We start from the raw sequence: 12,960 nt of genomic DNA on the forward strand, positions 1-12,960 counted from the left end.
AGTTTTTTGTTATGACTAAATACCTCATGAAATAATTCCTTTTTTAGTGTCAAAAAGTACATACGGACTGCCAATATACATTGAATTTATTGTTCCAATTCAAATTATTAGTATTTTTAACTTTTATGTAGCCGTCTGATGTTTATGAATGTTTATTTATAGACAGATGCGCCAGTGTTGCCCGCGTATTTCGATGTGCATTATCAATATCGGTTTGGATATCAATAGTGCGACCGTGCGAGGGGAATCCGCATATCATTCGGTGAGGCTCATCACGGATTATATAACGTCAGGACAGTTGGGACTCTTTGCGATAAATATTCAAATTTAAAAATATATATCTGCATCACAGTGGCATCCATTGTTCAATAACCTAAATTGGGTATGAATTATTTTGCATTGAATATTTCATAAAGTCCATTTTATTATGTTAGGTACCTACCTACTAAGGCGAGATCCGGTATTTCAGTTGCATTTTAAATTCGGCTTGAAAGATATTACTTGCATTTATCAAATTGCTGTTTCTAGGAATGCAGGTAGTTTAATCCGGCTGAAGTAATTTCTGATTATACTGAAAAACCCACTGAAAAGTATGAGTTTGTCATACTATAAAAATAATTTATCGATTTAGAACGAACGTGACATAAAAAAATGGACTGAAAGCTACTGATATACCTATTTTCCTGCCTGCCATGAAGATGTACTATATATATACAGGGTGTCCGGAAACTCGTAGTACAAGCGGGAAACTGGTGAATCTACATCACATTTGGAGTCGATTTTGTAGTATATATTTTTTTTGATTTGAGCTTTCGTTATCGAGTAAATCGAGTTAGAAGTTTATTTTTTTTAATCAAATTCTTATAAATTATTACTGAAGATCAAAGTACCCAACTAATTAAAACTATTTGAAAGTAAAACAAATGAAGAAACTCGGATTTGAAGCATTATTTTGAAATCACCCTTCATTTAATCCGGTGTAGTCATAAAATATTTCTGCTCTGCAGGGTTAAAACGTCTTTTGTTCAACCCTAAACACCAGAAATAACTTTAACCCTAAAATAGCCGAAAAAAATTTTTTTTTGGTTTTTTTTTTTTTTTTGTGAAAATGCTCAAATCAAAAAACTTTATATTTATTTGGGTTCCCCATGTGGTGTAGATTCTCTAGTTTCCCACTTGTACTACGAGTTTCCGGACACCGTGTATACATATTACATAAAATCCACCCAGGAGACCTCGCGGAAAATAATTTCTCTCAGGGCCTATGTCATCTTTTGGTTGTTGTGTGGAGGATCGTATTGTAGAAAGAAAGGAGTGAACATGGGTCTTATGTTGAAGAAGGGAGGAAAAGAGATACCGGCAACTCTTTCTACAGCTAAGTCGTAGAAACGACTTGTTCTCATGTGACTAGTGTCAAATGTGTACAAATGTTGACATGTTTATCGACTGTGGACCGGTGCCGAAGGAATCAATCGGAATATCTTCCATTTAAATACCGGTAGAACAAATACAAATTACCATCCGACATCCGTGCTCTAAACATTGTAATCCGTTTGTTAAAATGGGTGAATCTATCTAACGGACTATCCGTTTTGGCAGAGAGTAATAACGATCAAAAAATATATAGATAATAAAATACAGTGTGTGGCAAGCCTACGCACGACGGAAGTGAAACTTTTAGTATTCTTCTCTCTCTCTTTTCATTTCATATTATTATTATTCAGAATGCTGTACATTATAGTTATAAAAAGCATAAATTTATTTATAGGCGTGTTGTTAACAAATGAACGTTTAACTAGATTCATAATATTGACATATTTATAAGTAGCATGTGATAAAAAAATTAAAAGTTATAAAAATATGGGATTCGAACCCGGGTCCTGCATAACGAGTGTCGAACGCTCTGCCTCTAGACCGCGAGAAGAGGTATCTCGCAACGTGTACTCCTCAATTGACTTGTCCCGCGCAAATTTTCGTTTTCAAACACGGCAAATGAATAATATCACATAACGTCTCGTTAACGCTTTATATAGGGTCGAATCGAAAATATATCGGCAGTGTGAAGTCATATCTATCGTTTTTCAAAATATTTCCGTATATTTGTCCGTTTTTGAAAAGATCTATCGTGTTTTAACAGTCTCATACACGTATGGAGTCTGAATTTGAAAAACATTTCTAAATTTTGGAGAACTCACTTACGGCTGTATTTTTTACTAAAAAAACTTGTCAAACACGTCAGCGAAGGTAATTAGTCGCGTTATCGGCATTGATTAGTAATTGTAATGATTCAAAATAAAAATAATACCGAGCGACTCCACCGGCTCGATTTGTAAGCTATATTTCGACCAAAATATCTTATAGGTACCGACTGTTACTTCTAGCCAATTACTCGAGTGAACACCTGCCGGTCTAGAGTCTCACTAAATGGATTTAGACATTTCGGGAGACTCTCGGTTAAAATTAACAAATTTATGTATTTTTTTACTACATTATTACAAATCATGTAGATATCTTCTTATATGTATGCCTGACAAAGTCGCAGCACGAGAGCATTTTATCACTTTTCCTTGTATTAAAAAAATCACTAAAAGAAAAAAAAAATAGATAAAGCGGGATCGAACCTCGGTTCTTCACGACGACAGTCGGGCGCTCTGCCTCTAAACCGCGAAGCTGAGTTTGGAGAGTGACCTTAACTAGGTATATAATATTAGCTAGGCTCCTATAGCGAAATGATCACGGTTTTTCGTGACGGTCATGAGTCGGTTTTACTCCGGTCCTCGGAAATGCATAACGCGCGTAAAGAAGTTTCATTTCAAAAACCTCTTATTTTCAATAAAAGGTTATATTATATATTTTTTATTAACTAATGATATGGCTCAGTTAAATTATTTAATTCTCTTGATCGTGCCTTTCTACAAAATCCCCGACCATTTCTTCCATCATCTTCCGGGTCATTTATTTTGCTGACACTCCATTCCTCCCCCCCATCCGCTATATGCGTTAAAACCACCCAATCGTCGCTTCCTTATTCTTTTTATTACGCCTATATCTCTTGCAATGAAATCGGATTCCCTCATCCGATCCCGATTAGGTCATTTACGTCGTATATGGCATCACTTTTATGTTCAATTTAAAAAAGTCAATGCTTTTGGTTCGAGAACACTGAAAAAAATCTACGTTTTATTTATATTACAAGGTAAGAAGATATGCAATTGTAAGAATGAATGAAATATTAATTTCCTGATCTGGCTTCATCAAATTTTCATATTTTTCGCTCTTTTTTCATCAAAAACCACAATCAGATGCATACAGAGAAGAGCCGAACACGATTATTAAATCGGTTTCAAAAAGAAGGTATTATTAAAGATAATTCAAAATATTGCATTATAACAACGAGAGATTGGCCTACATTAGTTTTTTTGTGATTATGAGAGTGGGGATATTTTTAGTTACAGAGTTAATAGTGCACATGCACTATTGCTATATTTATAAGGAATTGTTTCGAAATCATCGAACTAATAATCGAATAATCAAAGAAATCAATTTGCTGTGTGGAGGAATTTCCTAATAGCGCTGACAAAACGTTTGAGCTCAACAGAGGGCGATGGAATTTGGACAAAAATCCAAGACATATAATTAGAGTTCCACGGTGGAAAAAACTCGTAAGAGGCATTACTTGATCGAGGGATTTGTATTACATAAGGCAAAATTTTAGCTCACGTAATTCAGAAGTTGAACAGTTGATGTTATTCTGTTGATAAACACACTACATAATCGACGTGTTGTCATTTTTCCATGCCTCGGAAGGATTGACATGGTAGTAAAACCGTCAACCTTTTACCATCACAAGAGGTTCCGATATATTATTTATCGTTTGAAATGAGTACACGATTACAAAGGCTTTAGTTATTTAGCGTGACCTACCTTAAGAGTATCCTTGGGGGCCTCGATGGGAAGCGACTGCATCTCGTTGGCCTCGCTCGTCGAGATGTCAGACGCGAAGTCGCATGTCACTATGGGGATGGCCATGGGCTGGTGGGACTCTATGGTGGCAATCTGTCTCTCGGGGTCCCTAAAAGGACAAATACACCATTAGAAAGGCCTTCAAAAATAGGGTAAATTTATTAAATATAATAATTTTTATATATTCCAACGAATAACAATAGATTTTCTCATCCAAAAGTATTCTGTTGTGTTGTGTTGATTTATTGGATATTCAGCCGTTTTGCTTTTCCTACTCCTTTAGCCAAAAGGCAGTATCAGACAACAGTGCAGTGTTCTCTATCAGTTTCTGTTTGTATTGAATTTACCCTGTTTCCATGGATACATGGTTTTTTGTACACATCCACATATTTGAATTTCGGTCTTGTTTTTTAGAATGACAGGAGACCCTGGGGATAACGATTTGTGCCAGGGTATGGAAATCTTTGGGGATGCTGTGTAGAGGATCGTTTTAAGGAAAGGAAGGAGTGAACACGTGTAGTTGGGAGGAATCACAGAGGCCGATAAATTGTTCCATAGCCAAGCGTTTGTACTCGAGGACGAATCGCAGAAACGATCCCTTCTCGAGTGACAAATGTCGACCATGTACAAATATTCGGCAATGTTGGATAAAGAAGGAAGAATTGCAGCACGGCTTACATATTACACCAAAAATCATTTTTAAGAAGTTTCAGAAGTTCTTTATAAAAAACCTTACAGAAAAATTCCTTAGGCGGTACCTACGATAATTTAAAATAACGGTTTATTTTCCTAAGCTCGAATAGAATTTGTCAAGTCAAAAAAATAGTTGAGCGTCATAACAACAAAGCTATTGACATCTTCAATAATCTAATATAATATTTCTAAAACACGAAACTTCTTAGTTCAGCCAAACATGTTATTAATTACTAAATTTTAACTTTAATTTAACTTGTTTATTTTACAGCGCCCTTAAGGTGATTTTTCACGAAAACGGCGCTATATAAACTAGCCAAATTTATTGTAATTATAAAATTATAAATAAATAACTGATCGACTTCATTATATTGGTGAGTATGTTTAAACTTTTTCTTAAATTGGTAAATGGATTATAATTGCCAACCTGCTTAACCTGTCAACTGCGAATAAGACACCGATGTCCTTCATACTTAAGTCGATGAAAAAAATTCAACCCATTTTACCCCTTATGTAAAAAGGAACTGAATAAAAAATAAGTTCAGAATCGCTTCGCTAATTATTTGATGTATGCAGCTTCTCTGACTGCTTTGGAATAAATTCTCTACGATTTTTATGCATATCATTTTTTCTCAAGGTTACGGACGTCACCACAGTCAACTGGTTAAGCTGCTGAATTATAGTACGTTCCATTAATTTACGCAATATTTAGGCAATTGCAGATGTATTGTACGAACTATAAGTATTTTTTATAAAATTAATTTTAAGTAGGTACCAAATTAAGTTAATTTACGCAACATTTAGGCAATTGCAGGTGGATTGAACGAACTATAAGTATTTTTTTATAAAATTAATTTAAAGTAGGTACCAAATTAAGTTAATTTATGCAACATTTAGGCAATTGCAGATGGATTGAACAAACTATAATTTTTTTTTATAAAATTAATTTAAATTAGGTACTATATTAAAACATTTGAAGATCATGCAGAAAGATGAAATGGTAAGTTAAGAAAATTACTTATAAGAAGAATAAACCAATAGCTATAAAATGAATAAGCCAAAAGTAAAATTATCAGTAGATATTTTAAAAAACGATTAGTAATTGTTTTTTTTAAAACTACGAATTTTTTACTCAACAACAGTAATAGAGTAACAAACACTACCTACAAACTTTGTTTTAAAAAGTACAATTCTAAGAGTATATTACGACAAAGAAAAATTGTTACACAAATAATTTGTAACGAGATTAGTGGAACCTTCTACATATTTTATGTCTTTGTTATCGGTGTGTAGCACCTCCAGAATTTAATTTTTTTTATTTTTTTAATGTGATTACTGCACAAGAGTCTCAACTGCTCGCAACTGTCCGAAGCCAGTGAAACTATGGCATCACTAATTGTCGTAAGTTGTGAGGCTGACAAATAATAGGAAAGGGAAGGAAATGGGGAGGAGGAAGGTGGGAGAGTACCTTGCTATTCAGATCTGGTCTCCAAACACGGCTAAAGCCATTTCAAGTAACGCTTCAAATCTGAATGATGGTATTACACCAGGACAATACTGAGAGTATCTTCAACTCTGGAACGTACCTCAAGTATACTTTATATTATTTTTAATGAATAAATTGTGAAATAACATAAATTAATCAAATAAAATTTATTTGACCATAGCAATAAATTTACTCATTGACCATTGTGCGTTGGACAGTTTGCCAACCCTGGATATTTTTGGGACACATCGGTTGCAAAAACTGCGATCGAATCACAAAATCAAAAAAAAAGTGTTGAAATCGGAGCAACATACTCGCATGTTCAACAACCGAGGGTATCGATTCTCCAATCCAGGCCGCTCGCAATCGCCGCTGAAAGTACATATATTGGTCGACATTTTTATTCTTGAGACTCGTCAAAGGTACACAATTCTATCCGCCAAACGTCAAAAGTCACAGTTCCACTCGAACAACGAGTGGGTCGAACCACTCGTTGTTCGAGTAGAATGACTTCATCGAGAATCGAGGCCCTGAGCAGCGAGCACCCTTCTGGCTGGAGACCGACGAATCCGATCGATAATTTCATTACCATATTGTTTTAAAAATCTGGAGCATTCATCATGGAGAATCCAAATATTATATAAGTTCATAAGGGTATTCTAAAACTACCAAGAGTAATATTTGTTGAAATCTTGTTGAGATGATTTGCTGTGAACAAGTGTTCTTCAACCACGCTCCAAACGTTATCACACCATTCTATATCAAAGTATGCCCTTTCTTTTTGCCAGAGAGCTGACATTTATAATGCAATATTTGACATTATAAATCTTAAATGAGTAACGCTTTTCTCATACTGTTTACAAAAACTCCATCCTTTACAGATCAGATGCTAATCTTTTGTATTGCAGTCCTCGTGGCTTCATTGTAGCTAACCTTGACAAAATACTTTTTTTCTTTTTTTTTTTTTTTTTTTCTTTATTCATAAAAATATATTTAGATACAGGTTTTTTACATGCTTTTCGACTACCACACTAGACACATGTCCGTATTATGGTAGTCGAAATTTGTATATAATTATATAAATGTAATACATGATTCATTCAGTAGATTATTATTATTATTGAAGATTAGTTTGTACGTTCCATATAATTTTTATTTAATACTAGTTGTACCCCGATATGCGTTGGTGTCTTTTTGTGCAGATATAGAAACAATATCGGTAGGTGGCTGAGATGACATCGCATTTGGGTCTAGCCGAGGTGTAGTGTGTTGAATTCTCGGCTGGAAAGTCCTCCATCTCAACAAAAGCACTATTTTCCGCCTAATTAAATCGGCGTTTTACTTTTACCTCCAAAGAATAGAGCTGTTTTTCAAAAAAATCGTGTTTGTCATATAGTACTGTTTCCCAAAAAACCACGTTTTTATCTGTCACACTTGACAAAAAAGTATGTTTTTTCCCGTCACATGTGACAAAAGGCATGTTCTTACCTGTCACAGGCGACATCTATATAATATAAGTATATAAATTTGCGTATTTGAATGCAACATTGTGACAAAATTTCGAAGCAACAAATGAAGAACTTTTGGAGAGCGAACACTTTGAACGAACTAACATTTGCTTTTTTTAAATTTATATCGAATCTCGTCACCTAATCCCACGTTAACAACATCAAAAATATTATCTGAATACAAAATGAAAATAAGAATGTAACCTGACCCAAATCCTTTATGTGAATCTCCTGGAATTTCAATATTTTAAAAAGAAAAATAAAACACGGGATTAAAACAGTGGTTTTGGAACTCCGTGTGTTAACAACTTCCAAGCAACTTTTCCTTTTGGGGGAGCAAAAGATTTTTCAGACTTGGTTGAAACTTCAACATTATATTATTTGGCATGAGTTTTTCAATAGCGTAAAAAAACATTATTTACCCAATGTAAAAGCCCCATGGGCGTATATAAGAATAAATAAATATTATTATTTTTTTTATTTTATTTATGTTTATTTATTTTTTTATTTAATAATTAAACAGTTTACAATGAATAATAATATTTGCTTACAATAATGATGCATAAAAATTAGTTTTCACCATTTTTATTTGAATTTTTTTTTGATGTTACTCTTTTATGGAAGAAGATGAACATTATTTATGTAAGTATTCTTATTAATAATTTAATTTATTCATCAATATCTAATGGTGTTATCGGAAGAACGTCGTGATATAAATTATTTATAATTTTTTACTGCTTTTTAAGAGATGTTCTCAAGTGAGAACGATACAGTTATATTTGTTAATAAGTCAGATAACTGATACAAATGACAATTCGGCACACCTTTAAGAAGAAATATTGTCATGAAAAGTTATGAAACAAAAACTAGGTTACGTAGGTTAGGTTAGGTTAGGTAAGATATTTTTACTACCTGATGTTGCTTGTGTAATGATGCCGAAGAATTGAACTCGTGATGTTTGGGTGGAAACCCATTGCAAAACATTGCCAATTCAGTCACTGATCGATCGAATAAATGCCGAAATGCGATAAACCGAGATTTTAAATAAGTCTGAGGTAATTAATATAAACAAGAAAGAAAATGTTGATGCTATTGTTTAAGAGGAAGGTAAATGCTAAATCACTATTTAGATTAATCTTTGCTACGAATCGGTATACATTATGAATACCAAAAAATATACTATGCATAAATTGAAGCTTTTTCTTTCTTTATTATTGATCGGAATTAAAATAAAATTATTGGTTGAGTTGCAAAAAATATAAACGTAAACCACTGATAATTTTGTTTTTTCTTGAGGTAACTAAGAACTCATATAAGAAACACCTTTATAAAAATACCGTTTTATGGCTAAGATTATTGTGTATAATTATTATTGACTAACTTTTTTTCATTCATATAAAAATATTCAACAAATAAATAAAACTCACTTTGGCGCTTACGTCAAATATATCCAGACTCCGCTGATCAAGCAATTGTCGCCTCTATTCGTGGTGATATAAGACGCAAACATTCTAGGATGTGTACAGAAGTCCGCGGAACGTGGCACGGAACGGAAGTCGGTTTGTGACAGTTTTTTCGACGGTTTTTTCTTGTCGGCATTATTTTGGTTACGAGTATTATTAGTTCTCAAACGGTGAGGGAGTTTTGTGTGATATTGTTATTATTCATGACCAAAATCATCATCATCATCACTTTTGGCTCTACAACCCCTGGTGGGTCTTGGCCTCCTCAAGAGTCTTCCTCCACTCATCTCGGTCCCACGCCAGCTCTCTCCAGTTTCGAAGCTCCAAGGCAGACAAATCTTTGAGGACGTTGTCGCTCCATCTTAACCTTGGCCTTCCCAGGCTCCTTCTCCCTATCGGTCTTGTGCGCAGCAGGGACTTTGGTTCTTGATGCTCGGTCATTCTCTCCACATGACCTAGCCACCGAAGTCTTCCCAGTTTTATGAATTTTGTGACGTTTAGCTCCTTAAACAGAGTATAGAGATAATCAGAGTATAGACAAAATCCATTTTCTAGAACCGGTCCGAAGATGCGCCTCAAAATTTTCCTTTCAAAAACGTCCAGTGCTCGCTCATTCTTCTTAGTTAATGTCCTCAAAATTTTCCTTTCAAAAACGTCCAGTGCTCGCTCATTCTTCTTAGTTAGAACCAAATATCTCAAAATACTTTTGAATGTATAGTTTTATTCATTATTTAAAAAAAATAATGACTTATTTCTTACGGAAAAATGCTTTCCGTTTGCATTTATGTTGACTAATAATGCGACAGGTCTATAATTTATTGAAGATGGGGAATAAAACGAAATAATGTTGTAGAGAGGTTTAACGGAATAATAGCCAAATTTGTAGGTGGAAAAAGGATAAATTATTCCAATAAGCAATCTTATCAAGGGCGATGCTATGCAGCGGTTGTATCCCACAACTCTCGAAAACCACTGTATACATTCCATAAACAGCTTTTAGGGAAAACTCCTGGAGGCAGACTAAAAAAATCAGAAGAAAACAGACTATCGAAATTTCGTCTTACTTTGCGATATTTTCGGAAGAAAAATCGAATTCAGCGACACATGAATCGAAAAGATGTTGAGTATGGAGAGTTTTGCATAAAACCAGATATACATTATATATTTAATAGTTGCTACAATTAACATGCATGTAGAATTATATACTCATGCACTATTTTTAGAAAAAAAGAACACAATTGTTTTTTGATAATTTCTAATACTGGATATTTGTTTGGTAATTTGATTGTTCTTCAAAAATTATTTGTCAATTGAATTTAAAAAATATATTAGCAACATACTATATAATACGTATTTCCTCCTGGGGTAAAAATAATCTCGTCATAATTTAATGTTTCAAAGACCCAATCCTGTCTGATTACGTCTAAAAGGGATCCAAATGATAATCTAGTCTCCTTCAACGGAAGCAATCTTCCGAACAGGCCTTCCATTGATATGCTTGGTGTAACTATAAGTGACCAGCTCAGGTACGGGAGCTCCATCGAAGCCAGAGTAAAGTTGGCCTCTCAGAAGCTGGGCGTACTGTACATGGCCCGCAGATACTTAAATAGTACACAACTACTGACCCTGTACAAATCGCAAGTGCGCCCTACTGTCGAATTTGGCAGCCATCTCTGGTCCGGAGCCCCTAAATACCTGAAAAAAACCCTTGACTCTGTGCAAAAACGGGCGGTCCTATAGGTTTTATAGATTCCCCAATCTTAACAAACGGACTGCAATCTTTAGAGCACAGGCGTCAGGTAGGTATGCTTTCCTTGTTCTATCGGTATTACAATGGAAGATGCTCTGAGGAACTAGCGTCATTGATCCCTTCGGTACCGGTGCGTAGTCGGGATACACGCCAAACGCGCGCCCAACATTTGTACATGGTTGACATTTGTCACATGAGAACGGGTCGCTTCTACGATAAGTTCAACAGCTCGGCTGTGGAAAAAACTGCCGGCCTCTGTGTTTCCTCCCTCCTTCAACATGGGACTCTTCAAGACGCATGTTCACTCCTTCCTCTCTACATAAAGACCCTCCACACAGCATCCCCAAATATGACATAAACCCTGAGGGAAATTATTTTCTTCAGGGCCTCCTGTGTAGAGTTAATATAAAAAATATAAAAATTTGATAAAAGTGTATCAATTTTTTTTAAATAATATATGTAAGTGACATTTCAATGTAACGTATTATTAACAAATATTTTATATGTATTAATAATGCATACAGTTATTATTAAACGTAATTATTATATTAATCACTAATATCCCCACAGTTTGAGTCCATCCGGCAGTCATAGCTCTGCCGCTGTTGTCAAAATAAGATTGATAATAATCGTCCACCAGTTAAAAAGGTATTAGTAGGTATACGGAAGCATTGGCGAACGGGGAGACCTGGTCGGGCGCTTCCTACTTATTGCAGGTACATAGTACGCGGCTACTGCAATTACTTGTCTCGTGCAGATAAGACCAAAAAATGTGCACATTTTATATTCTGTTGGAAGGGGTAGAAACCAAAATATGTTTGGCGTTTATATTCGCCTTAAGTTAATAAATTTGGGCAGTTATTGGCATCATCACTTTGTACAAAATCAAGAGATTAAAGAACATCAATTTGGGAGGTGGGTATTGGTAACCGCCGCACCGGGAACCATTTATTAGATAACAACAGCATTTCTGCCATAGGTCACCCCAAGTGGTTCGCTACGTTTGGTGACTTAGCAGGGGGACCCGGGATCATGATGTGAGGTTCTGAGGGACACTTTTTTCCAGGATTCTCTCGGGAATTCGCCCTCCACCGCAGTGGATTCATACGTGCATCATTCCTGAACACACTAACCCCCAGATTCCTACTCACCCATCATACCCTTTTCCTTCCCAGAACTTCCTATCATTCCTTTTCTAAAAAGACCCTACACACAGCGTCCCCAAATATGTCACAGGCCCTGAGTGAAGCTAATGTATAAAAAAATAATAATATGAAATATTATTTGATATGGTTCAAGAAATTGCAGAAAATAAAACACGTCAAAATTTCGCGATGATATAGCTCAACAATTTTTTGTGGTTTTGATCACATACTACATTGATAATATACCTACCTAAATTTGACAGCGATTCAAAAAATTTCACTTAATAAAAGAGTCAAAATTTCACGATGCCTTAGTGTAACAATTTTTTGTGCTATTATTCACATACTGCATTGATAATATACCTACTTACATTTGACAGCGATTCAAGAAACTGCAAAAAACAAAATTCACGATGCCATAGCTCAAAACATTTTTTGTGTTGTTAATCACATAGTAACATTGGTAGTAAACACCTACCTACTTACATTCTACAGCGAATAAACACCTACCTACTTTTATTTGACAGCGAATTAACACCTACCTATTCACATTCGATAGCGAATAAACACCTACTTACTTACATTCAACAGCGAATAAACACCTACCTATTTACGCGTGACAGTGAATAACACCTACCTACTTTCATTTTACAACGAATAAACACCTACCTACTTAGATTCGACAGCGAATAAACACCTACTTACTTACATTCAACAGCGAATAAACACCTACCTACTTACATTCTACGTCGAATAAACAAATAACCTACTTATATTCGGCAGCGAATAAACACCTACCTACTTACATTCAACAGCGAATAAACACCTGCCTACTTATATTCGGCAGCGAATAAACACCTACCTACTTACATTCAACAGCGAATAAACACCTACTTACTTACATTCAAAAGCGAATAAACACCTACCTGTTTACGTTTGACAGTGAATTAAC

General features: G+C 35.0%; 1 protein-coding gene across 1 annotated transcript in view; it reads right to left on the reverse strand.

The window, feature by feature from the left end:
* Positions 1-12,960, reverse strand: part of LOC149411473 (tyramine/octopamine receptor-like) — a 109,716-nt gene that overhangs the window by 58,150 nt on the left and 38,606 nt on the right. The window contains exon 4 of the mRNA XM_089646663.1: positions 3,925-4,072. Within this exon, the coding sequence (XP_089502789.1) occupies positions 3,925-4,072 (148 nt within the window). The remainder of the gene's footprint in view (positions 1-3,924; positions 4,073-12,960) is intronic.

Source organism: Hesperophylax consimilis, chromosome 25 (genome assembly GCF_061612785.1).
Source record: "Hesperophylax consimilis isolate HC1 chromosome 25, BYU_Hcon_1.0, whole genome shotgun sequence".
NCBI classification, from domain to species: Eukaryota; Metazoa; Arthropoda; class Insecta; order Trichoptera; family Limnephilidae; genus Hesperophylax; species Hesperophylax consimilis.